The 27,046-nt window shown below is 42.7% G+C and overlaps 1 protein-coding gene across 2 annotated transcripts in view; it reads right to left on the bottom strand.

The window, feature by feature from the left end:
- Positions 1-2,477: 2,477 nt before the first annotated feature.
- The window catches only part of TSHZ3 (teashirt zinc finger homeobox 3), a 114,634-nt gene continuing 90,065 nt past the window's right edge, over positions 2,478-27,046 (bottom strand). For both annotated transcript variants that reach the window (XM_081870181.1, XM_081870182.1), the window contains exon 2: positions 2,478-8,298. In XM_081870181.1, coding sequence (XP_081726307.1) covers positions 5,096-8,298 — 3,203 coding nt within the window. In that variant the 3' untranslated portion in view covers positions 2,478-5,095. The remainder of the gene's footprint in view (positions 8,299-27,046) is intronic.

Here is a 27,046-nt window from a genome sequence, read left to right as displayed (position 1 = left end):
AAGGAAAACAAGACACTGAAGGAAAGCCTCTCAACCCATGTTTCCATCTTCATGCTCTCACACGACCACTCTATGGTCTTTTTCATTAATGACCATCATTGAGAGTATCTTTGAGACCCCATAACTATAGCACCACTTTCTGCTTGTCTTAATTTACCCAGCATTTGCATAGAGTTGACCATTTTTGTGTTTCGGCTGGGAAATTAAGCCCATGCATGAAAAACATAAGATGTTTTGCACTGGATCCAACTGTTGGTTCATCTGCCTCCTCAATTGCCATTCGGATTAATAGAAGCTTTCAAAAGTTTTCAGCCTTGATTTTGTCCATTCTTTTTAATAGGGGATATCAGGGAGTGAATGCCTAAGTTCCACTAAGCTCTACTCCTAAGCTGTGGCTGGAGACACCCTAGCAACATCTAAAATGTTTGTGTCCAGTGGGTGCAAAGATATATGGCAATTCATTGCTGCAAAAAGGAGAAGCATATATCAGTGGATTCAGCCACTCATCAAATTATACATAACATGTTATCCCACTAGCATGGCCACTGGAATCAAAGATTCCACTTAAGGAAGATTTACAATCTGATCTATAAGTTAAGGAGCATAGACGGAAGTGAAATGATTGTGGCAGAAACAGAAGCTTTGTGAGCTCATGCATTGCTCCTGTATCGTGAACTGGCCCAGGAGCTGCAAAATGGGCAGGGCAGATGTCTCAAGCCGCAAAAGCAGGCTTAACTGGAGCTGTTGTGCAGGGAAGTTGACGAACTGGGCTGTAGATATTGTGCTGGGCAGTGCTGTTTTTCTAGAAAAAGAGGTGCCCGGACTCACCATGAACGTCTCCCTTGTTCTCATATAATGTCTATTGTGCCCACCTGAGAGGTGCCGGAACTGAGTTGCAGCAAGTTGCGGCTGAAAAAAAGCCCTGGTGTTAGGTATGATGGACTTAGTGGCAAGCTGAATAGCTTTCACCCACCAACATCAGCCAACCCATAAGGCATCTGAAGGTTTGGTAGCTTCGTAATGGGGTTGTAAGGGACTGAGTGAACTTGCCACATCTGTCCTGCAAAGGATTCAATGTAGCTGTGCCAGGGTTAGCCAATCTGTATCCCGGGGGAGAGAGGACCATATTCTCTAAAGCATGGGTAGGCAAAGTAAGGCCCGGATCTAGCCCAATTGCCTTCTAAATCCAGCCCACGGATGATCCAGGAATCAGCGTGCTTTTATATGAGTAGAATGTGTCCTTTTATTTAAAATGCATCTCTGGGTTATTTGTGGGACCTGCCTGGTGTTTTTATATGAGTAGAATGTGTGGTTTTATTTAAAATGCATCTCTGGGTTATTTGTAGGGCATAGGAATTCGTTCATTTTTTCCCTAAAATATAGTCTGGCCCCCCACAAGGTCTGAGGGACAGTGGACCGGCCCCCTGCTGAAAAAGTTTCCTGACCCCTGCTCTAAAGAATGTCCTTCTGGGGTCCACATGCCTACGGTGACTAGGGCCAAGGGCAAAATGTCATGTGACTTGTAACCTCACACAGTAGGCTACATTTGAGGCACAGATTACAGGTTTTCTAAATATTCTGACACAGCTGCCAGAACCTGGCATGGCAGCCCATTTCCCTTCCTCAGTTTGTTGGTTTTGCATCCCCTAAGTCCTGTCTGGATCAAGTCCAAGATTCAGGGTTCCCTTGTAAAATGTAAAGAAGATGTAACGTTGCAGTGTACCAGTTTGCTTTGTCTGCCTGCCTTGCTAGCCCAATGTCCCGTCTTTGCATATGGAAGCTGCAGTTCATGTATGCTAATGAAGATTAAAATGGCAGCTCGTGTGGTTTTGTTAGACTGATACGTGAGTGCCAGTAAAAGTTTTCCATTAGCATATAAATGTCTCCGTTTGTTTGTCTATGTGCTCATTCATTCTCCTATCTTTCCTTGCTATCAATTTTGTGCAAAAGTGGAAACATCCTGAAAATCATAAAAGTTGCCACAATAAGTCTCGGGATTTTTCTCCATGTCAATTGAAAGGAGATGGAAGGAGTTCTCTAATCCACGGAGGAACCTGCCAGGGCTCCTTGCTTCTCAGAACACTAATAATGCATTTAAGAGGCATTGCGTATCAGGATCTGATTTGGTTTGAATACACAGCTCTGCAAACGATCTATTTGCTTCCTCACAAAATGTTGCTTATAAACCCTCTTCTTTACAGTCAATCTTTCTGGAGGTTTAAAGGGGAGATATAACCTCCATTTCATTCTGTCCCCCCCTTTTTTCAAGGCAGCCTTTGAATATTTGCTCCCTTGCTCTTTAAATGCGAAAGTTCACAAAAACTCCCGTGATTTATGTATAGATTTCTGTCTGCCAACACCTGGCAGATGAAGGAGCCTCCTTAAGCTTCAGTCATAAACAGCAAGTATACAATTTAATTTTAATGTGCTCGTTAGTCGTAGCACATATCAGATATAATTGTGAACGCAACACAAAATTATAGCAAAAAAGACAATTTTAATGCGGCTGTAGAAAAAAGAAAAGAAAAGAAAGAAGGTTATATGAAGAGTCATATAATGGTGCCACATTGTCAACAACGGAAGAGGGGGCACAGAGGGTGCGATTCTGGGTCTGTGCTGTTTACATGCCAATATTGTACACATAGATTCTCATATGGTGTCAGCTGTCAGTTACTTCTGCAAATTAACTGCCAAAAATGGAGACGAACAGAATCACTTAGTGTGCTGGTAACCACGGGTTACCTTTCATATGCCTAAAGATAAAACTGCAGTATGAAATCTTGGGAGAATAATTAGGGAGAACAAAACAGAAAGTTACCAACTGAAAAGAAGAGAAAGAGAGGGGGGGAGGGAGGGAGGGAGAGAGAGAGGTGGAAAGGCATTCTACGATAGGAAATAACACAACCAAGAGTGCATATAAATAAGTGGAAGAGGGTATATCACAGAATGCCTTGTAACTTTTAAGCAAAGTATTACAGTACAAACATTTTAAAGGCTTTTTTTATCAATGTTTATGAAATACAGTACAAGGTTTTTTTTCCCCCTTCAATTCTTCCACCCCCAAATAGATTTAACCCTTTGAGCACTGAGTTGATTTTGAATTTTTTCACTTTTGAATTTTTATTATTATTATTCATTTTACTAATAAATACCTTTAAAATTCATGTTGTGCAAAATTAGGTGTAATGCACGCCAGTCCGTGGCTTCATTTATCAGAATGCTTCTTCTTTCTTTCTTTCTTTTAAAAAAGGTAGCAAACAACAAATAAATATGTATAATTTAAACATGAACCTCTATCAATATAGATGTACTGTATAGCAAAAGGAAAACAAGCATACTTTGCTTCAAGAATAATGTTTTTCTCTTTTTTGAACACTTTATAAATGCTATCGAGTGTATCTTTTCATATAATTTACATTATTCAGATGTTAAAAGAAAACCTTTTGACCTAGAAAAGAAATATACAATATTATTTTATATATTTATATATATATTTATATATTTATAGGTACCACTTATACTTGGAGCATATTAGGTACAAAAAAATTCACCCTTGATAAAAACGTTGAAGAAGAAGAAATGGCATTGTCCACAATCACATTTTCCATATGAGGATTCTGAAATCTGTACAATATATATATATATACATCGACGTTTCAATGTGAAAATAATATAGCCTGAAAGTTCACGATGGGTGCCACCCCTGCGGTTGTGGGGGTGCGATAGATAATTCCAACAAAAGGCATATCCAGAAGGAGCATCCTATGGTCCCCATTTGGCACGGTAGCCTACAACCAGATTCACAAGACACGTCTCAGAGAAAGAAAAGTAGCTCTCTTTGTGGATAACAGCAGGTGGTGTGGCAGGGCTCCACTGCTGCTCTGACTTCTGCCCGACTGAGTCTCAGCACCACACTGGGACAGAGAAGAGGAGGGCCTTGGTGGTGGTGGTCAGATCAGTGCAGTGTAAACATGGCAGAGTGAATCCAGGGCTCTTGCAGCCTGTTTGCACCACACTGACCTTGCCACTGGTTTTCCCCTTCTCCACTCCATCCCGATATGCTGTAGCAACTCAGTTGGGTGGAGGTGAGGTGAGCAGCGTAGCAGCGCCACTCCATCAGTTGCTGCCTGTGGAAAGTTCAAGCAAACATCACACAAAGCCAAGCTGGGAGGACTGCTGGTCCACACCAGCCATAAGAACTAAGGGAAGAAAGGCCAGTCTGGGCGAAGACAGGCTGAACAATCTGGACTATGGATACTGGAAGTGCTGAAACAAGGTATCGGATCCCTGAAACAGAAGTGATTTTGGACATCACAGGAAGTGCCACCACCTAGCTGCTCAAGCAACTTGTGCATAAAGCTGGTAGCAATTCCATGCAACAGCCAAAGGGAAACTCACACAGGAGAAACTGGTCTGCATTCTCCAGGTGAATCCTCTCCTTCAAACATTAACCAGCCAGATGCACAACCAACTAATGGACTGTGGCACGTCTTGTTCAAGCCCATTCTTAGATTTGCTTGAATGTCTCCTCAGCTGTAAGGGGGTTGTTGTTGTTGTAAAAAAGGAAAACATATACATACTTCATTAATATAATAATAATTATTCTTATTTTTAAAAAAACCAAATTAATGCAAAAGTGCTTCAAAGTACTCAGAGGGCTAAAAATTTACAGGGTGAGAATGACCAGCACACTTGAATCACCATGGAAAAAGTGCACTAGAATTAGTTAATAAATGCTTAATTAAACTGTCTTGTTAATGCATGCAGCTCAAGGCATCGGAGGGATGCACAGCAACTAAACCCCAATTTACACAAAGTTCCAAACACTTACCACTGCGTTTTAACCTTCATATTTTACCAGTAACAACAGCTGATTATGCACCTCTATTAAACACTGTACAGTTATACAACGAAAGAGAGAAGTCGTTCAGGCCAAGAGTGACACCCCAGAGTTAAAGTAAAAATTATGTGCCAAGAACAGAAACTAAAAGGGGAGCTTTAAGGCGGGTTTTTGTTTGTTTGTTTGTTTTGGACAGTTTTCCTCAAAGCCAAGTACAATTGTCGTTGTGGTTTGGGTGTGTGTCAAAAGCAAATGCTACTGCTTTTCCAATTCACACACATAGAGAAGATGGTCCTCTGGAGACTTCCCGTGTGTTTTACTGAGATGGAGCTTAACGGCATGCTTGCTTGCAAAAGTCCTGTTGCAAAGTTTACACTGGTAGGAGGTCCCTATTTCTTCCTCCGGCGAAGGTGCCAACAGTTTTTCAGAGGGCGGCTTTGTTTGTGCTATCTGATTGTTAATCTGTTCACTGGACAGTTTGGACAAGTCTCGTAGCCTAAAACCTAGATGCGATTCAAGGTGACTGATATACGTCGAAGGAGTTCTGATTTGGGAAGCACAGTCGTTGCAAAAGAACACCGGGTGCCCAGTGTCCAAATTTTTAAGGAACTTTGTCCCCCCTGTCCTTCGGAGCTGGTATTTCACATTGGCCAGCCAGTGGCTAATAGTGGTCATTGAGAGCCCCGTAAACCTGGAAATGTGCATCCTCTCCTGAGGGCTCAAGTCCGACATGATGTATTTCCCCTCTGATGTCTGCCGCAAGCTGGCTGCAAACTGTGCCTGAAGAATGAGCAAATGCTGAGGGTTCCAGTTGGACTGGCGCCCCTTCCTCTTCTGAGCCGGGGTCGCCTCTTCCGGTTCCTCTATTGTAGTCCCGTCAATGTCAGATTTCTCAGAGATGCTGGAAGGCGTGGAGGATTTTGATGTGTGACTTTCTGTCAGGTTCTTCAGCATATCAGAGATATCTGACAAGGCATTCTCGCGTAGCGGCGAGTTTGACATGAATGACACAACCGCAGATGTCTTTGCCGTTGTCACTGTAGATGAAGAGGATGCTGAAGACACCGATGTGGATGACAAAAGCGCTGAACCCAAAGAGCAGCTTTTGTCACTCTTCCCTTTCGTCAAATCTATGGGCTGGTCATTGTTGACGTGATAAAAATAACGGTCTAAGTGGTCTGGCTTCTTGGACTGCAGAGGTGGGGTGGCCACAGCTGCCTTTTCTGCTAGGCTGTTGCTCATTTTAAAAAGCATGCTCATTGGGTCAAGGGCAGGCAAGGAAGGCTTAGCTGCCTTCCCAAGATGAATATTCATGACAGACTGCAATGCACTTAATGGGTTTACAAATGGCTGCTCTGGAGGGTGGTCGGTGATAATAGCTGTGCTGCTGCTCAAGGAACTTGTGATGGTCTTGACAAGCTCCTTACCATTTTCCACTGGTTCTCCTGTTGGGCTGTCCTTGCAGCTCTCCCTCTGTGAAACAGGGCTATTCTGTTGGCTTTTGAACCCAATGTCATTGGAAGTGTCCATCTTGAGGGACTCGCTGACTTCGCTGCTACATGGAGAAGGTGTTGCTCTCTTCATCGGAGATAGCTTCCCTGCTTCAGGCTCCTTCATTTTCTCTTCAACTTTGGCCACTTTCTCGGTTACTTTCTTGACCAGCTCTTCCATGGCATGGAAGTTGGTTTTTGGCACAGGGGACGTCTGACTGCTGGGCGGGGACACCAAGGGTTGGCTTTTCGTTGGCGATACTATTTCAGCATTTCCAAACATCGGCTTCAAAGGAGTACTTTTCCCCGACGAACCTAGGGACAACTTCATCATGTTGGGCAGCTGGTAGGCAGCGTGAATACTGGGATAGCCACCCCAACTGGGTGTGCCATTCTGGGCTTTGTTAATAGCTGACGTGACCGTGTTTTCTAAAGATTTCAAGATATCCAGTCCCCCTTTGGGACTCTCTTCCAAGTCATTTTCAGTCAAATAATGATATTTTGAGGAGATATCATATTTTTCCTCATCCTCAGTTGATTTTTCCTTGTCTTTCATCTTCTCATCAGCAGTGATTCTGTCCTTATCAGCTTCTTTCTTTACCTCCATGTTTAATTTTGGGGAGATGCTAGAGGGAGTGTTGGAAGGAGACGTGAAAGTGGTGGCTGCCAGGGGCACGGACTGTACTTTCTCATCAAGCAAAGCCGTGATCGTTGGCGTGACAGGGGCCTCTATGATAGGCTTCCCTTTCTTCATGGCAGAGTTGGTGACCTTAATGAAATGTCCTGTCACCATCATGTGGGCAGTGAGCTCCTGCAAAGTATCATGGGAACTCCCACATTCCATGCACTTAAGAATTTGAGATTTCCTTGCTTCAAAATGCCAAGCATAGCTGGCACCGTTCTGGTGTCCATAGCGATTATTCGGTGTGATGTAAGGATTGGAATTCTTTTGAAGTGCATCACTGGCATCAGAGATTGTTGCTTTTGGTGTCCCACCAGTGGAGTCTGGAGAACTTGGAAGTTCTAGCTCCAATGATGTTTTCTTTCTTGGGGCTGGGATTATTTTTGCTGCTACAGGGGTTACGGGTTCCTTCAGAGGCACTTTTTGGTAATGTTTTGTTTTGATCATGTGCACACTCAAGTCTTGAAGCGACTCAAATGAATGGCCACAGTACATACACTTTAAGACTTTCTGAGCATCTTCTTTCCCTTCCATTTCGAGCAAAGAGCGCTTACGAGGCTTGGACCACCTTTTAGGGTTATTGTTATCTGTTTCGTGGTTGTCATCCCGGTAATGTCCTGTTTCATTCATGTGCACCGTTAATTCCACTAATGTGTCATAGGCAGCGCTGCAGTCTTTACAGCGGAATTTACTGGCCCCAGTAAATATGGAGCCATAAAGTTTGCTGCTTTGTCTATACAACTGGACTGTGCTAAAAAGGCTAGGCTCAGGAAGGATCCTGTTCTGCGAGACCTGCTGCAGTGTCTTTGCCATGGCCGTCTGATGCCAGTCAAAGCTGCCGCTCCCACAGCTGCTGCTGCTACTGCTGCTGCTGCTGCTACTCCCATTGTTCTTCTCAGAGGTTGGCTGGTGGAGATTCAAGTTCAGGTTGGACCAGTAGGAGTTAGAGAGGAAGTTATTGTAGACAGCTTTCATCTGCTCCAAGCTGTCCGAGACAACAGACTCCTCCAGCTGGATGGAGACCTCTTTGCTCTCCTCCTCATTCTTGATGGAGCTGCTTTCAAAGTCGGCCATGCGATCACTGGTTTCGCTGATGTGCGACTCGCTGTCCATCTCATGGCTGGAAAACTCGGCTGCTGGAGAGTTCTGGTAGCTCTGGCAGTTCTTAGTGAAGTCCTTCTCCGGACAGGCGTATTTGGCAGAAGGTTCTCCATCGACCACGTTGTCGTCGGGTTCTAGGTCATCTTCTGCCATTGCTGCTGCCTTCAGTTCATCCGAAACATAAGCTAGCAGGGTAAAAAAGAGGAAGGAAAAGCAAAGAGAGAAAATTGGCGTTAGCAATTGCTGGTCTCATGTTATATATCAGCAGCTGGCATATTTCACTCAAAGAACCACATTTATTTATTAAAATTAAACAGTTAAAATTTAGTGTTTCTTCCAAGCAAGAGGAAAGGGGGGGGGAGAAATCTGCTCTTCGAACATAATTTGCCACCTTATTCTTCTCAAGGGGCAACAGCTTGAAATTAAAACTAAATTTGAAATTAATGAAGCACATTCTGGAGGTGGCATTCATTTCTAAAGTAATAAATTACTTGTATCAACCTCAGAGACAGCAGTTCCTGTCTGTCAATTAATATGTCTTATGCTTCTCCTACCCCTAATGTATTTCTTAACAGACAGATTCACAATTTAAATTAAGCCAGATTTTTTTTTACTCATTACATTTTTGAGAACCAATCTTTAATAAAACATAAAAACATCAATAAAGGAAAAAATCTCACAAACAACAACAACAAAAGTGCCTCAATTACAAGAAAATTAAAAGCTCATATTTGCATGTTGGGGCTGCTTAGAAAGGCAGGGATTACATTGAGAGTGAGGTCTTAGCCGCAGAAGGCGTTTTGAGCCCAGAAGCAGCGACACGTTCAAACCTTTTTACATCCTCATTTTGCTCTGGGTTTTGGAGTTCTGAATTTCCTGATACTTTTTCCAGAACGTAAGCCACGAACCATTAGAGCCCTCCATGCTCCCAGTTTCTTAATTTCTAAATTTTGTACAAATTTCCACACCTTATTTTTGTGATTGCATTTTTATTATTGTAAGCTGTTTTTATCCCCCCTCCAAATAAATAAATAATGTTGTTGATTTGTTAGCAAAACAAAAAATGCAAGGAAAATTTATAGTTCACATTTATTATTCTTTGTTTTCTTTCTTTTTAGGTTATGTTTGTTGCTTTTTTGGTTTAAACCGTTTTTCATATTGTGTTTCAATGCCTTGGGACCTTAGGGTGAAGGACAAGTAATAAATTATGATTATGATTGTTAATTATAGCAAGTATTAGGTACTTACTAGGTAAGTAATAGGAAGTACAAGAGTAGTCAACAATCAGTAATAAGGGCTTCCTGGAAGACTTGAAGTCCTGAGTTTCTTTTTTCTTCTTAAATAGGAATTAATTTTGGATAGGGAAAAGCTAGGAGGGGACATCAGGTGAATCAATGTGGAAATATTACCCTAACAGAGATCCAACATCTCTATTACTTGTGCTACAAATGTCCAATTACTATTGCAAAGACTTCTTGACATGAAGCAAGAACAAGGAGAATGACAGCAGAAGCGAGATTGGGAAAATTTGTATGCTGCCCTTATTCTTCCAGAATAAATATATACAAGATCTTCCAGTGGACATTACAAATGTCAAAGTGTTTGCTCTTTAGACTACTTTGTCAATATTTACTCGCCATAAGCTACAGGGGAAGCCAACAGAGATCCTGCACTGCACTGTGTTTTCTTTCAAGGATGAGAAATGGTGGTCTGAGGTTGCACTAAGGTTTTCGGTGACTCAGGTGGCTATTTAAAATCATTAAATTTCCTTCTCTCATACTACGAGAACTTGGGGTCATCTAAAGAAGCTGAATGCTGGGAGATTCAGGACAGGCAAAAGAAAGTACCATATTTTTTGCTGTATTAGACTCACTTTTTCCCTCCTAAAAAGTAAGAGGAAATGTGTGTGCGTCTTATGGAGTGAATGCAGGCTGCGCAGCTATCCCAGAAGCCAGAACAGCAAGAGGGATTGCTGCTTTCACTGCGCTGTTCTGGCTTCTGAGATTCAGAATATTTTTTTTCTTGTTTTCCTCCTCCAAAAACTAGGTGCGCCTTGTGGTCTGGCGCGTCTTATAGAGCGAAAAATATGGTGCTTTCTCACACAGCGCAGAGTTGAAACTATGGAACTTGCCCAGTGGTGGCCACCAATTTGGATGGCTTTAAAAGAGGATTAGAAAAATTCATGGAGATGGCTATCGATGACCACTAGCCATGACTGCAATGTTCTACCTCTGCTGTTGGAAGCAGAATGCCTCTAAATCCCAGTTGCGGGAAAAGTGCTGCTGTGCTTGGGCTTCCATTTGTGGGCATCTGGTTGGACACTGTGAGGACAGGAAGCAGTGCTAAATGAGCCACTGGCCTGATCCAGGAGGCTCTTCTTATGTCCTTATGTCCTGAAATCCCAGCAGCATGGGTGTGCTGGCTGGGACTGTTGGGAGTTGTAGTCCCACACCTCGGAAGGGCACCAGGTTGGCCAAGGCTGCCATAAGAGATCCCCAGTGGAACAGACCAACTGTCCAACTAGTTCAGCATCTTGTTCCAAAGTGATCAAAGAGGTACTTCTGGAAATCCCTAGAGAAGGGTTTGAAGGTAACACCTCTCCACTGTTGTTGCCTATCCAAAACAGTTGCTACTCAGCCTCTTGATAGATCTGTTCCTCATTAATTTAGCCAGCTGACATTTCTACTAGGCCTGCCTCCCTGCCCTGCTGTTCTTCACAACCAGACAATGCAACCAGGGAAAAGATATGCATTCAGATATCTTCAACTATTTTCAGACTCAAATCATAGCAAATGAGACATGCTACTCTACATATGTACAGGTAGTAGAATCAACGGATTCTGTAATTAGGAATCTATATGGAATCCCCATGTTGGAATTTGCAAGAGTATCAGAAGTGTATTGAATACTGTGTGTGTATGTATGTGTGTGCTTGGTTGGTTCGGTGGGTGGATTGCAGGGAGACTTACCCCAAAGACTGATGGATTGATAGCAATGCTTATTACTCTGTTCACCAGAAACATCGGGAACATTAATTTTGAATGGGTTGATTTGATTCATGCTTTACAACTGCTGCTAACTCCTGGTTCTTTTGTATGAAGTCTTTCTGAAGCCAGCAGAAATGTGAGTAAGTCACATTAACTGCTTCACTGCCCTGAACCCCACCACTCTAAGAATCCTTCATAGCCTTCTTCAGGAATTATGTATCACACATTCGATGGTTATACAGAAATGGTCTACAAGCACCTAGTCCCACACTTGATGTTGCTGTCCCCATCTCCCCCTGCTCATCCCATCACCCCTCAGTCTTCCACACATTGAGCAGAAGTTCTGTATTCAGCTGAACATGTGTGGTCTCCTCCTTGGGAACTTCTACCCAACACATGGAGGTCGGTGTGTGTGTGTGTGTGTGTGTGTGTGTGTGTGGAGTTGGCAGGGAGTGGCATGCAACACATTCCTCCTTCTCGTTGTTTCAAAAGTCTCTCCACCAAGCACTCCTTTGACCCCTTACAATATGGCTTCCATCCTTCACACTCCCTAAACCTGCCAACATTATATTGACTAGTATCATTGTTGTTGTTATTGTTAATTACCCACCCTTCACTCTATGGTCTCAGGGTGGGCAACAATAATAACAACAACATGCTATCCTTCTATACAATCCCACCTCTCCAAGTGACCTTCTTGATATTTATGGCAGGATTCAGGCACAAAAACAGCTTATTTTCATGTCCAGGTCTGAGTCAGTTCTCAAACCATGCTTTGTTGGGGGCTAAAAAGTCAGTCTGAAGCCACCTTTCAAATCACAGTTTGCACTAATTGCAATTTGAAAGATCATTGACAAACCACACTACTATGATTGGGGCAGCACCCTCAAACTCAATTCATGTTTTTCCATCAGGCTGCTTCGGCAGGAAAGATGAGAAGAAGGCCTTGTTCCAACAGGTCTGCCCAAAGACCAGCTCCATCAGGTAACTCCTACCCTGAATTGTTTCTATGCCAGTTGGTCATTATAAAAGCTACTATTTAAGAACTGGCTTGCCTGCTTGTTTTACCTGATTGTACATAAACCACTCTGGGAGCCATTTTGGCTGAAGAGCAGGGTACAAACACTTTAAGTAATAATGGCAGCAAAAACACCACCACAACTGCCATTAGACTCATCCAGCAAAGCCACCTGTCAGAATTGAAGGGAGTTGTACTCCAACAACATCTGGAGGGCTCCAGGCTGAGTGAGGGCCAGTATTCATTTCCAAGAGTCTGCATCATGGAGAGTTGGGTGAACTTGAGAAGCTCTTTTCACAAATCCATATGCAAATCCATATTCGGATATGTGTTTAAATGCATATTTTATCACAAAATTTTAATGTGTATTATATCTCAATGTATGCATTTCTAAATATATTTTAGCCTAAGATACCCTACAGTTTTACATATTCCAGTACATTTTCAGTCGATAATGGCACTGCGAAATTCAGAGAAGTGTTAGAGCTTTAGACTGCAATCTGTATACTAGTCCAGGAACTGAAAATTCTCCTCCATCCTCATCTCCAGGTCAAGTTGCTTCTCCTTTTCCAACACTGCAAAAATAAGGCCCTTCCTCTTCCCTGTCCACTTGGCAATACATAATAAAATAGAATAGAATAGGTTCATGCTCTGTATCTCCTATCTTCTTCTCTCTTCCACTGCCCCATCTTAATTCTCACCTTTCTCCAGACCTTTCACTCTGATGACAAAAATCACTCCTCTCATAGCCCAGGGCATGCCCATCATTAAAATTGCCTTCCTGCCTGCTCCCAGAACTGCCACAAATTTCTCAACCTTCCTTTCGGAGCCCTCTGTGGCCTTGTTCCCTGCCACCTTCAGACCTAGAACTCATATTACCTCTTCTTTCAGCTGTACCACATTCAACCATCTAAAGGTCTCTTTTTTCCTTTCTAATGGAAACGACGACAGAATTGTGAGTCTACACCAACTCTTCCTTTCAAACTCCTCCTCAAAGCTCACTTTTGGCACAAACCTTTAACCCCAATGCCCTCACTGCATCTATGCTCCATCCCCTGAAAAAGAGATGACTACCTGAAGCACAGAGATCACACAGGTTATGGCATAAGTAGTTGGGATGTGACAAATGTGCCTCCACACACTCTCAAAGGTGGGAGCTGCATTGTGTACATTTGAGTTCTTCAGTTTCGGATCTTCAGTTGTCACTTGGACTAAAAAAACAATCATCCCTAGCCAGCTCAGCCAAATGTCAAGGATGATGGAAATTGTAATCCAACAATCTCTGGGGTCCCAAGGCTGAAAATGGCTGATCTACAATGACTAGCAGTGGCTCCCCAGGATTTTACACTAACCCTACTTGGAGAATCTGGGAACTTTTGCAAGCAGAGCCTCTGAGCTGCAGCCATGCCTTGGGCGTATTTAACAAGCCAGATCCCATGATTCCTGATTGGTACTGCAAGTCAAATGTGTTAATGCTATGCGTTCAAATAAGACAATTACACAGATGAGGATACAATGGGAGCGATAACAGAAAACGTGTTTTCTTCTATTACAGCAGTTACCAAACACAGAACTCTGCAAATTTATGTTATGCATCCAATTTCCCTTTCAATCCCTTCCATCTTTGTTTTGATGTATTCAAGAGAAGGAGTCCAAACTCTTAAGCCTGAAGCCACCCAGCTTGAGAAAGTTTAGAGCCTGTTCTTGCTTTCTCTCACACATATCACTCGGTAACACATCACTTGATAGCTAATCACTGGAAAACTTGGAGCTGAATGTGTAAGCCGCCTCAAATGAAAAGTGTGTGGTATGAAGTGACACAAGTTGATTCAACTGTTCATTTTAGGGTGCTTGATTTGTAACTGCAAATAATCGGTTGTAGTTTCTGACCTCTTTGAAAACACAATTCTATTTGAATGCAGATTTGACAGGGCACAGGGGTTGTTTGTGATGAGGAATGTACACCTATGGTCTTATTTTATTTTTGCATAATCTAGGTCACATCCAAACCGTTCATTTAAAGCACTATTATACAACTATTAACAGTCATGGGGTATCCTGGGAACTGTAGTTTAAGGGGGCTCACACCCCAAGCTATAATTCTTAGCAGCCTTAACAAGCAGCAGTTCCTAGGATTCTCCATAACTGTTTAGCCTGGCTCCAGGCACCACTGTGTGTGGGTTGACTTTGCCCACTGGGGGTGGCATCTCCCTTGCCCTCTCATGAGATCTTGCAGGGTGGCATCGTTCTGTGGCATCTCGTGAGGAGGAGGAAGGCCTTCAAAGGCTTCACTCACATGTGCTTAGGGCCATGTTGCCCCTAGTGAGCTTCCCATCCCACCCTCCCTCAATATTAGTATTTCACTGAGCTACTTGGGTCGCTGGTTGACAGGGCCAGAAATGAATTTTTCTCCCAACCTTAACTGCCCTATTGGTAGGGTTTCCCCCCTACCATTCCCTCAATGATTTCAGGCTTACTCTTGCTAGGTGATGGTTGGACTTCTGCATATTGGTGGAGATGTCATGAGGCAGGATCAAAATATCGAAGGAAGCCCCCCTGTGGCAAGGGGAGAGATAGGCCATGGCATGCCCTAAGCTCAGTTTAGGGCCTCTGCATGGCTGGAATTTCTCACCCTGGTCACCCAGTGAGATGTTGGGCACCTGGCTCAGGTGGTTGAGGTGCTTCTCAACCCTGAAAAAGGTTGAGGTGTTTCCTAACCCTGACAGAAGACCATTCTGACAGCAAAGGTTGGTGGAATGTAGAGCGATACCACTACCCTACTGCCATGCCAACCCCACTTTCTGCTGTAGTCAATCACAATTTAGTCTGATTCTTACACAACTCTATGTACTGTCCTGCATCACAGGGCCACAGATTGCCACCTTCATGGGCAAAAGTAACTTTCTAAGTCCTGCAACTATGCACATTTTGCCCTATTGCCCCTAAGTTAGGTTGTTGCCTTTGGATACCGTGGGGAACTCTGTCCGCAGCTGTCAGTTCATCCAGCTTCCTTAAATGAAATTGGAAAAGAGAAGCTATCTTTGCCTTTCACTTCAGGCAGCGTATCTCCTCAGGTTGGTCCTGTTGGTTAAAGGACTTCTTTCTCTGAATACACCACTATTCAAGTTAGTACAATATGCTCAGATTTCTTTCTGTGTGTGAAAGAGAGAAGCAGAGAAACACAGCAGAGAAACCGAGGCACACTACATGAATTTGTATGACAACATTTGTATAAGAGTGTTAGCCCAGGTCTCTCACTCTCTGGTGAGTTCAACTGGTACACATACTAACAGTAATGAACTACCTGTTCTGGAATCCTTCTGGGCCCAAGATTGTTCTTCTGGTTTTAGAAGTAGGGTCAAAAGAGGCAGTAAAAAGGTTGTTAATGGTGGATATGTAAGAATAATTACCTCTTCCCCTAAAAAAGAAGGTTGAGTGCACATCTTTTGGGATTCCATGTTTATAAAACCTGGCTTTTGAGGGGTTGTAGATAGGTTAACATGCAAGTTTGGGAATTCTGACAAAGGTTGCTATCATCATAGTTGCTTTCTATCTTCCACCCTTTGGGGCCAATAAAGCAGCAATTGAAATGCCGTGTAAATTCTACCATGATATGAACACAATCATGACCCTATTTATTACTATTTCACATTTGCAGAACAAAGCCCAAACATTGGAATCCTTCCCTCAACTTCATTGAAATGTGTACATGTGTCATGTGCGCAGTCGCCTGGAAAAGTTTCCAGACTATGTGGATTTTTGCAAAGCCCAAACAAGCAATTCCTTATTGATTTAGTGACTGAAACCTTGGACACACACTGCTTAGATTTGGAATCAAATTGAGGATTCTGCACAGTGCCATCAATTTGCACTCGCTCCAAGATCTGGCCCAGTAGAGAGTCTGTGCTCTGGGCTGTATATGCTAACTGATTAGAGTGGGAAGAATAAGGCTATGAATCATACCTTTTTCATTTTAAGAAGAATATTTGGCTAGGTTTTCAGGGGGCCTCTGTCTCTGGAAAATATGGCACATTAAAAACTACCACTGCACAAAACTTCATTTTTATATGTTAGCTGTGCTCTATAGGGATATCAGACTATAGCTTCTAAACTTCTTCTAAGCTGAGAGGAAAGCAGGAACAGGGGAAAATAAAAAATTACTGAGAAAGAAATAGTCAGCCTTCTTCCATTCCTCCCTTATCCTACACTATCAAGACCAGTCCTACCATTAGGCAAAATGAGGAAGCTGCATAGAAATGTCATGAAAATTGTTACCAAAGGTTCCATCTGCACTAACCATTTTAAATAGTAACATAACACTTTAAAGAGTCATAGCTTCCTTCAAGGAATCCTGGGACCTGCAGACTATTTAAGGTGCTGAAAGTTGTTAAGAGGCCCCTATCAAAATGTTGTCCCTATTTTCAAAAAGGAGAAAAGAGAGGACCCAAATAATTACCACCCAGTCAGTCTGACATCAATACCAGGGAAGATTCTGGAGCAGATCATTAAGCAAACAGTCTGTGAGCACCTAGAAAGGAATGCTGTGATCACCAATAGTCAGCATGGATTTCTGAAAAATAAGTCATGTCAGACTAACCTGATCTTGTTTTTTGACAGAATTACAAGCCTGGTAGATGAAGGGAACGCAGTGGATGTAGCCTACCTTGACTTCAGCAAGGCATTTGACAAGGTGCCCCATGATATTCTTGTAAAGAAGCTGGTAAAATGTGGTCTTGACTATGCTACCACTCAGTGGATTTGTAACTGGCTGACTGACCGAACCCAAAGGGTGCTCATCAATGGTTCCTCTTCATCCTGGAGAAGAGTGACTAGTGGGGTGCCACAGGGTTCTGTCTTGGGCCCGGTCTTATTCAACATCTTTATCAACGACTTGGATGATGGACTCAAGGGCATCCTGATCAAATTTGCAGATGACACCAAACTGGGAGGGGTGGCTAACACCCCAGAGGACAGGATCACACTTCAAAACGACCTTGACAGATTAGAGAACTGGGCCAAAACAAACAAGATGAATTTTAACAGGGAGAAATGTATAGTATTGCACTTGGGCAAAAAAAATGAGAGGCACAAATACAAGATGGGTGACACCTGGCTTGTGAGCAGTACATGTGAAAAGGATCTAGGAGTCTTGGTTGACCACAAACTTGACATGAGCCAACAGTGTGACGCGGCAGCTAAAAAAGCCAATGCAATTCTGGGCTGCATCAATAGGAGTATTGCATCTAGATCAAGAGAAGTAATAGTGCCACTGTATTCTGCTCTGGTCAGACCTCACCTGGAGTACTGTGTACTCCAGGTGAGTTCTGGGCTCTACAGTTCAAGAAGGACACTGACAAACTGGAACGGGTCCAGAGGAGGGCAACCAAAATGGTCAAAGGCCTGGAAACGATGCCTTATGAGGAACGGCTAAGGGAGCTGGGCATGTTTAGCCTGGAGAAGAGGAGGTTAAGGGGTGATATGATAGCCATGTTCAAATATATAAAAGGATGTCACATAGAGGAGGGAGAAAGGTTGTTTTCTGCTGCTCCAGAGAAGCGGACACGGAGCAATGGTTCCAAACTACAAGAAAGAAGATTCCACCTAGACATTAGGAAGAACTTCCTAACAGTAAGAGCTGTTCGACAGTGGAATTTGCTGCCAAGGAGTGTGGTGGAGTCTCCTTCTTTGGAGGTCTTTAAGCAGAGGCTTGACAACCATATGTCAGGAGTGCTCTGATGGTGTTTCCTGCTTGGCAGGGGGTTGGACTCGATGGCCCTTGTGGTCTCTTCCAACTCTATGTTTCTATGATTCTATGATTCTAATATCTCTTCCCAGAGAACTCTGATTTTTTTTTCTTTATTCCCCCCCCCCAAAAAAAAACTAGGTGCACCCTATGGGCTGGTGCGCCCTATGGGGCGAAAAATACGGTAAATGATTGAGTCAGAATGATATACAGTAAGTCCGCAACCTATGTGGGTGCTAGGTTCTGAGGATCGCGCCTAAAGCCAAAATCGGGTATAGTCAAAACACATTGGATTCAATGGTGGGTGGGATTGCCAAAGTCATTTTTTCTGGAACCTTGCCCCCCTTTTTATTTTTAAAATTCTGCCACACATGCAAAGCCGAATGCACACAAGTTAAATGTGCATAAGTTGCAGGCTTACTGTAAACACCAAATCTATCTAGCCTACTAAGCTGAAAACAGATTATCAAGATGCTTCACAAATGATAAGGTAGGAAGGAATTGCTAGTATTTTTTTGTGCCGGGGGAAGGCAAGAATTAATAAATAATCACATGCTTCTTGGGGATCAAGGTACTAGGGATTCCAATACCAGTTGCTGGAAACCACAGGAGGGGAGAGTGCCCTGATGTTCGGGTTCCCCTTGGGACATCTGGTTGGCCACTGTGAGAACAGAATGCCAGACTAGATGGACCATTGGCCTGCTCCAGAAGGTTGTTCTTATGTTCCAGTGGATTCACTCCCCCTCTAGAGCACTGATTTGTCCCACCTAATACAGTGGTACCGCAGGTTAAGTACTTAATTCGTTCCGGAGGTCCGTACTTAACCTGAAACTGTTCTTAACCTGAAGCACCACTTCAGCTAATGGGGCCTCCTGCTGCCGCCACACTGCCAGAGCACGATTTCTGTTCTCATCCTGAAGCAAAGTTCTTAACCCGAGGTACTATTTCTGGGTTAGCGGAGTCTGTAACCTGAAGCGTCTCTAACCTGAAGCGTATGTAACCCGAGGTACCACTGTAAATATTTTTGATAAACCTAAAGAACACCAAGCTTTTCAGTGAGTACCATTTCCACATACAGAAGAAGCATTTCTTGGAATAGGAATATTTCTGGGTTTTTTGGTTTTTTTTTAATAAAAGATCGGTGACAGGTGGTTCTTCACCCACACACCCAAGAGTATGCTTCGGAGACCCACCCATTAGATGCACCCTGCTCGGGCTACCCAAAATTCCTCTTGGTGCAAGTTTTTAAGTAGGCAGGAGGAAGAGTAGATAAATGTGTCACCAAATCTGTCTTCTGAACTGATTCCAGAAATACCAAATGCCATCACTTCCCATTTCATGCCTGTCTTTCGGTGGCATGTCTTAATCACTCTGGAAAATGCCAGTCCACTGAAGGAAACGGATATAAGGCCAACAGCCAACCTTAGGATGTAAGCAGACCCAAGAATCAGGGCACTCAATATGCCTCTAATTATTATGATTCTTCACAAGATGTTCAGAAGAAACTTTAGTTTCTTCCATCCAAATCAGAAAGGGACATTCAGATCATGTTGCTTCTAGACTCTCTCACCACTGTCATGTTTGGAATGGCAGAACTGAGACGTGAAAGGCAAGCAGCAAAATGACCCTTTAAACTTCTCAGAACTCTTGCGTCTAAATGAAATTCACGTTCTGTCCACCATCACCCCACTCCAGCCCAGCCAATTGCCCCACAATTTCTGCTCATTTATAGTATTTGAAAACCTAAATGAGGCAAACTGGATGTTCACTTGATGTAATTGACATTAGGCAGGCGGGCACCTTTTCATTATACTGGCAAAAGACACATAAAGCAAGTTATCACACTTCCAAAATGATGAGGAACTAGGTCCACAGATAAAAAGTCATTTAGTCAGGGGACGATATGAACTCAGGAATTGGACATGCCGGCTGTATGACAAAACAATGCAATTATTATTATTATTAGTAGTAGTAGTAGTAGTATCCCTTCTCTTCATTCAAAGGTCCCAGAGTGGGTTACAACATTGAAACACAATATTAAAAACAGTTTTAAACAACAAGAGGTACAGCATTCACAGAAAGCTATACAATAAAGGTGCTGTGGGAAGGGAGTTCCACAGCGTAGGGGCCACCACAGAGAAGGCCTTCTCCCAAGCCACCATCACTACCCATGAGGCTCTGAGGGTGGAATAACTACCAAGAGGGCCCCCTCAGCCAACCCCAGTGCCTGAGAAGGTCTGTAGGGAAGGCGGCACTCTTTCAGGAATTCAGGATCATTTACTTTAATTTGTGTCTAAACCAGAATAGGAAGAGGGACGACCATACCTCCCAAGAGATAGAAGCTGTGTACATACCAACCCATTTTCAGTGCAAAAATGAAGTTTTTCTAAATCTGGAATTGTTCATGCTCATCCTCAGCATGCTGCTTTCAATCTAGATTGAATCTTCCTATGTTCAGCTTCATTGAATGTTATGAGAGTGGGAGAAAGACTATCCGCTTTCTCTATGCCATGTGTAATTTTATTAATCATTAATGCATAATGTATATTTTGTTCTGTGGTTGAAATGACCATGATGGACAATACAGCAACAATAAACAATATATTATTATTAATTTTATATACTTCTATCCATGCCCCTATTTTCACTCTAAGGTGAAAAGTCACCCTATGCCCTTGATTATTTTGGTTGCCCCTTTCTGAACCTTTTTCTAACTTAGCAATACCTTATTTGAGGTGAGGCAACCAGGTTTTTAAAGACAACCAGGAATGGGATGAAGATGTTGTTTCCATCATGCCAACCACAGCTACCTCTATTTAAAATTTTAAAAAAGGTGTCCTCAGCACAATATGTGAAGAGAACACTTTACAGTTCCAGTTGTGAGCTTCAATGTCACAGAAGAAAAAGGCACTTGTCCAATGCCTTTCCCTTGCAAACACCCTCATCATGACCTGTGTTAATGAAGTTAATTGAATTTAAGATCAATAATGGTTAATTATTGCGATTTGACATTCTGAGATAAATGGCTTTAAGACGGAGAAATGTGTATGTGTGTGTGTGTATGAATGTTCACCAAAAGAAGGTTGAATGCATTAGAGCCTTAAGAGGGATCACGCAAGCCTCCCATTGATCCCTGGGACAATCTGATCGACTTAATCCCCTGATGAATGTGGGCTTTTTCACAGCTACAAGTAAATGTTCTACAAGACTACTCTAACCCTTGTCACTGACCAAATCTATACGAGCCGGAAATCCATTGAGATAGATTAAAGAGGGGCTGAGGATACAAGAGTGATGCTTCAAATAAAGGAGAAAGTTTATCATATTGACTATTTATGTGAAGTATAGAGTACACCATTATGAATCACAGAGGCTGGATTTTAGAGTAGTCTGATTACGCTGCATGGTGATGAAAAGGGTAGCATAGGCTCTAATGTCCTTAAAAATAAAATCCATGTCCATTTCACATGGTATCACCTCTTTTCCTGTCTTCAGATCCCACCTTCAAACACACCTGTTCCATGTGACCATTGGCCCGTCAGTATAACACAGGGAACTAACTGCCTTAGACTGACCCAGACCAATGGTCTACCAGGCTCAGTACTGTCTACACGGATTGGCAGCAGTTCTCCAAGGTTTCGGACAGGAGTCTCTCCCAGTCCTACCTGGAGATGGCAGGGATTGAACCTGGGACCTTCTGAATGCAAAGAAAGGTGCTCTACCACTGTGCTACTCATTCTTGACTGCAGCCGGTCTTTAAGAAAATGGCACTGGAGTTGCCAGGTCCTTCCCTCCCTACTTTGTTCTCTTCTTCCTCCTGTTGCTGTTAAGCTACTTGGGGCCAGGGCCCTGTCTATATTTGCTCACATAGCTTCAAAAGCTGACCTCTGCCTTAACCCAGGATCTGTTGCCTGGTTTAGAACATTTAGCATGGAATATCCATCAGTGGTTTTAAATATACACCCAGCATTATTCAGGACAGTCCTAGTTTCTGTACCTAAGGCTAGTCCATTGTCTAAGCATGACCTAAGTAATGGCCAGCTCTGCTCTCTCGTAAAGATGATTCACACATTCTTCTTCTTTTCTGTTTGTAACATCGAGTGATTATTATGGCTTTATTATTTCTAAAACTTATATCCTACCCTTCCTCCCAAAGGAGCCCTGGACAGCAAACACATCTATGGTGTGTGTGGGTGTGGGTGTACCATTTAAAATAAAATAGAAATATATTTACAGCAATTGAAATCACTATAAAATGTTCAAAACACATTTAAAAACAGCCATCAACAAATCATGTTCAGGTATCTAAAGGAAGAAAATACTGACTATGCCTGCTTAATGTCAATGCGCAAGGAATTCCAAAGTGAATCAACCATTGTACAGTGAAGATATTGTGGTTCAAGCTTTGTGAGCTATACTTTATTGATACCAGCAACAAAAAATTGTGGCGTGGAGTCCTCCAGCTTACAGGAATACGCTCTTCCAGGAATTTCCATTTCATTCCATCACCAAAGCCGGCAAACATTCCATGTCCAATGAGCATGTTTAGTTTTCCTTGGCCTGGTTTTGGATCCTCCCTTCTGAATCTCACCTCCCCCCAAAAAAACAACAACAACCAGATGATATCTCCTTCTTGTGTATGGATGGGACTGTCTCAGCTGTGTAAGGAGCCACACTCAAATAACAGAGAACATTACTGAACACTATTTAACTGAACGTCACAAAATGCTGAAAAGTGGCTTACAAATTCTGCCAATAAATAAATGAATACAGTGCAAGGCAATCCTTCCAGTGGAATAATTTTCAACATAATCAGTCGACACATTCGGGTACAAGTTATAAAAAGTTCAGAAATCAAAGGAAGACAAATCATGGGCAGTTAATATAGGTTTGAACTGGCTCATGGTTCCACCGAAGGTATTTTAGGATTAGATCAGCATACACAGAGAATAAGAAAGGCTCAAAAATGTGGGCTAGTCTCTTTCCTTCCTTCCTTCCTTCCTTCCTTCCTTCCTTCCTTCCTTCCTTCCTTCCTTCCTTCTTCCCTTTATTTTTTTAAACTGCCAGTAACCTACTTTCTTTCGAGATGCACCAAATTTGCTTTGCTGACAGTTCCTCCCTGTGAAGGAAGATCCCGCCGATGTGTTCCGATTGGAAGTTGTACATGCACACTGAACAAGTTAAATGACCATTTACAAGATTTGTAATGACAAAGTAAACGTTGTCAAGGAAAGAAGAAAAAGAAGAAAAATATTCCTGATTGCGGAGTGCTGACAATAAGGCGATGCTGAAGAGTTCTGTCAAAATGTAAGATTATGCAAAAACACTATTGAGAACACTGCTAATCATCTGCTCTTGTCAATTACTTGAAGGGTATCTGACAGCATATTTACATTAAACACATTTCAGAAGCAAACTCCTTAATGCTCTACCGGAATATTTTTTCAGTGCCACGAGGAATCCTTGAAAGGATCCCTTTGCAGCAAGGCAGCATTAATGGCGTAACACAAAAGTCTATACCTGGCAGTTGAGTCCACTACTTTATGCAATTTACTGTTGGATTCAATTCCAAAGGATATGACAATTAGAAAGGACTTCTTTTTCTGCGATTGTTTTAGTGCAATGCCATCATTGGAGGTAGAACTTTACAAAATAACAATTCACAGGGTGGTGGTGGCAGAAAAGGTTTCTGCCCCAGGGAGCTTACAAAGTCACAGATTGACAGGGGGAGAAGAAAATAGGGATGGAGAGATAAGACTCTCAAACCAAAAGATTGCAGTTAGAAGAGACAGAAGGAACAAAAGCAAGAAAAGCAGTCAGTGATGAACAGTGGAATCTGTCAATTTTGGTTTTTACCTCATTTCCATTTTGTTGTAGCATTAAGTTCATTTCCCCACATTTCTACAATGATTTGCAATTTAAAAAGTCATTGCAGAAATTTCTCAGCATTTGGTCTCAATTCCTCCTAATATACACATTTTTATATGTATTTTCCCCAAAAATACACATTTATGCAAAGCAATTTTCTTAATGTAGGGTTGCCATATTTAAAAAAGCAAAAACCAGGACAACCCAAAGTGTCCTGAGCTTCTTCTTTTTAGGAAAACCCCCCTTTTTATTATTACAAAGACACCAAAAATGTGATTTATTTATTTTTTCAATTGACTTGCCTAAGATCCATGACAAAGCGCCACCTTTCGGAAATTCCCCCCAGACCTCAATTCCACCTTTGAAATGCTGGTAATGTCTGGGGTAATCCAGACATATGGCAGCCCTACCTAATATAATGTGGGGAGTTTTCCCACTGGCACACTCATTTCTATGCATACTTTACACTAGTATAACCATTTTTGAAATCACCACTTGACTTGAGAAGTGCACTGCAAAATTAGGAGATACATGGATAGATTTCTGAGTGACTTGAAGTAGATTCAGGAGTGTTCATATCTCCCAGTGGTTTAATGAAAGCAATGATGAAAGGCTCTCCCCATCTTCACACACACACAAACACACACAACACACACACACACTTATAGCTGTCTGATACATGGAAAGCTTTGGGGAAAACCTGGAGTGGACTTTTGTGTGAATTGGCTGTGATTCCAGAACCAATTCCTAAACTGATTGTGTGCTTGGAGACTTTCATCCTCTTAATTCTAAATATATGTCCACCACACCCTGCCCTTTCACTACTGCCTTGGGTTGATGGACCTCAAGTAGATCCTGTAGTGCTGACATTTGCCCTTCCCTCATGCAGGTGAATTCTTTACCTCCAGCATCTCTTCAGAGATACCTTTCATATCACCTGCCATCTGATATATATATAAAAAAAACAGCTACCAGAGATGAACTCACGATCTTCTGAATGCATAGCATGTGCTTGATCTCTGGCCTCCTACGCTTAATGATGGGACAAAGTAGCTGGGAGCCTGAGCTCTGAACCAAGAAGCCCAAATTCAAACTTGTCATGAACTCAAAAAGTGGTTTGGGGGTCAAATAATTCTCTCTGTACCTCATTCTCCATGTGAGGAGAAACGTATTGGCCTGCTTTACGGGAATGCTGCAGGGTTATAAGAAAACATATATGCAGCACATCGGACATTTGAAAGTCTTAAAAAGTCATTTAAAAGTTTAATAAAACAAAAAATAAAATAGAAAGTTTAATAAACAATCATGATGACTGCTAGTAGAGGTGAGCTTGTCCATTCCTCGTATAGTGGTACCTCGGGTTAAGAACTTAATTCGTTCCGGAGGTCTGTTCTTAACCTGAAACTGTTCTTAACCTGAAGCACCACTTTAGCTAATGGGGCCTCCTGCTGCGGCACGATTTCTGTTCTCATCCTGAAGCAAAGTTCTTAACCCAAGGTAATATTTCTGGGTTAGTGGAGTCTGTAACCTGAAGCGTATGTAACCTGAAGCGTATGTAACCCAAGGTACCACTGTATTGCTGTACTCTACAAAGAACAGCACAGAGTTAAAGTAGGCCCACATCTTACAGGTATGCCCATTTAATTTGAGCAATTGCAACTATGCACAGACAAGGTGGGGATGCTCTTGTGAGATCCTGCAGGGAGCTGGATTGTCCAGCAGGATCCTGCAAGAGCAACCCCACCACTCTTGGTGCCAGTGTGATGAGCAGTCCTTTCCTGGGAAGCAAGGCTGTGGTTTTACCATCTCTCTCTTTGCTGGGTAACCACGAGTGGATCCAGCATAAAATGCACTTTCAAGCTCTTGGCCTTGCTTCCTGCTCTGCCCTCCCCTCACCAACTGCCTTATAGAAAGCAGGGTCCTAGGGTAATGAGATTTTGAATATATTGTGAATTTAACGTATACCCATTAACCTTGGGATCGAACCCAGACCATCCAAGAGTCCCTATTTTCCAAGGACAGTCTCAGATTTATAGAGGTCATCGTGGTTTCTGATTTGATCCCAGACTGTCCTGCTTTTTACTTAGGATGTCCCTATATTCATTGGAGAAATGTTGGAGCGTATGGAGTCATGCAAAAAGTCTGGAGTCAAGGAGATAAGTAACTATACAACCCTTAGAAGACATCTGAAGGCAGCCCTGTGTAGGGAAGTATTTTTAAAAAATGTTTAATGTTTTGTTTTTTATATATGTTGGAAGCCACTCAGAGTGGGACAACCCAGTCAGATGGGCAGGGTATAAGTATACTACTACTACTACTAATACTAATACTAATAATAATAATAATGGAATAGGACATCCCTATTTTCATCAAAGGAATGTTGGAGGGTATGCAAACCCCTGGATAAGATGCATTTTCACCCCTCAATTCTATATCTTTAAGAACAGATTTAGGAGATCTTTCCTGCTCACCACTGACCAACCACCACCCAAAGCTCACCATTGTTTGCAGCCATCAAATCAATTTAGAACTGAAGTTAGAATCGGGATTCAAGATTACCTTAGCAGATTGGAGAATTGGGCCCGAACTAAAAAAATGAATTCAAATAGGGACAAATGTAAGGTTCTGAACTTAGACAGGCATAATCAGATGCAGAAATATAGGATGGGGCTTGACAGAAAGACATGTACAGGAAACAAACAACAGAGAATGGTGGAGAGAACATGAAGAGGCAGATATCCAAAGGTGCTTGTGAGATGCTGCCAAAAGAAGAAGAGGAGGGACTTCCGGGTTGGCGCCATCGCCGAATGGCGGACTCCCTCCAAGCTCCGGAGGGAGCCTGCTCGGCAGGGGCTGGGTCCTACCGCGCCGGTGACGCAGGGACCCCTAAAAACCATGGGCGCTGAAACCCATGGACATGGTGACTCGGCTGGCACCTTTTGAGCCCCCCCCCCGACCCGCGAAGGAGCCTTTTTAAAGGCTACGGAACGGGTGACGGGGGGGTGCTTTGAGTCCTCCGCTTCCCCTGCCGAGCGAAGCCGCATGCCATTCGACGGAGAGCGCTGACTTCTTCTATTGGAAATTTGGACTTAAAAGCATAACCCGTGAGTAATCGGAACTTGGATTAAAAAAGGCGAGAAATTTTTAAAGAATTCGGAACGAGCGGGGGAGGCATAAAAAGGAAGTCAGCCCCCCCCCCCGTTGTAGAGCAGCTAAAGTAAAGGACTTAACATCTAAGATTGAGCGCAACCCTATTTTGATAAAGTTATGAAATTTCGCGATGGAAAACTATAAGATTGAGCTGGAGGAGAAAAGTG

Source organism: Podarcis erhardii (assembly GCF_964252035.2).
Source record: "Podarcis erhardii genome assembly, chromosome: 7".
Lineage (NCBI taxonomy): Eukaryota > Metazoa > Chordata > Lepidosauria > Squamata > Lacertidae > Podarcis > Podarcis erhardii.
This window is presented reverse-complemented; position numbering and strand designations above follow the sequence as displayed.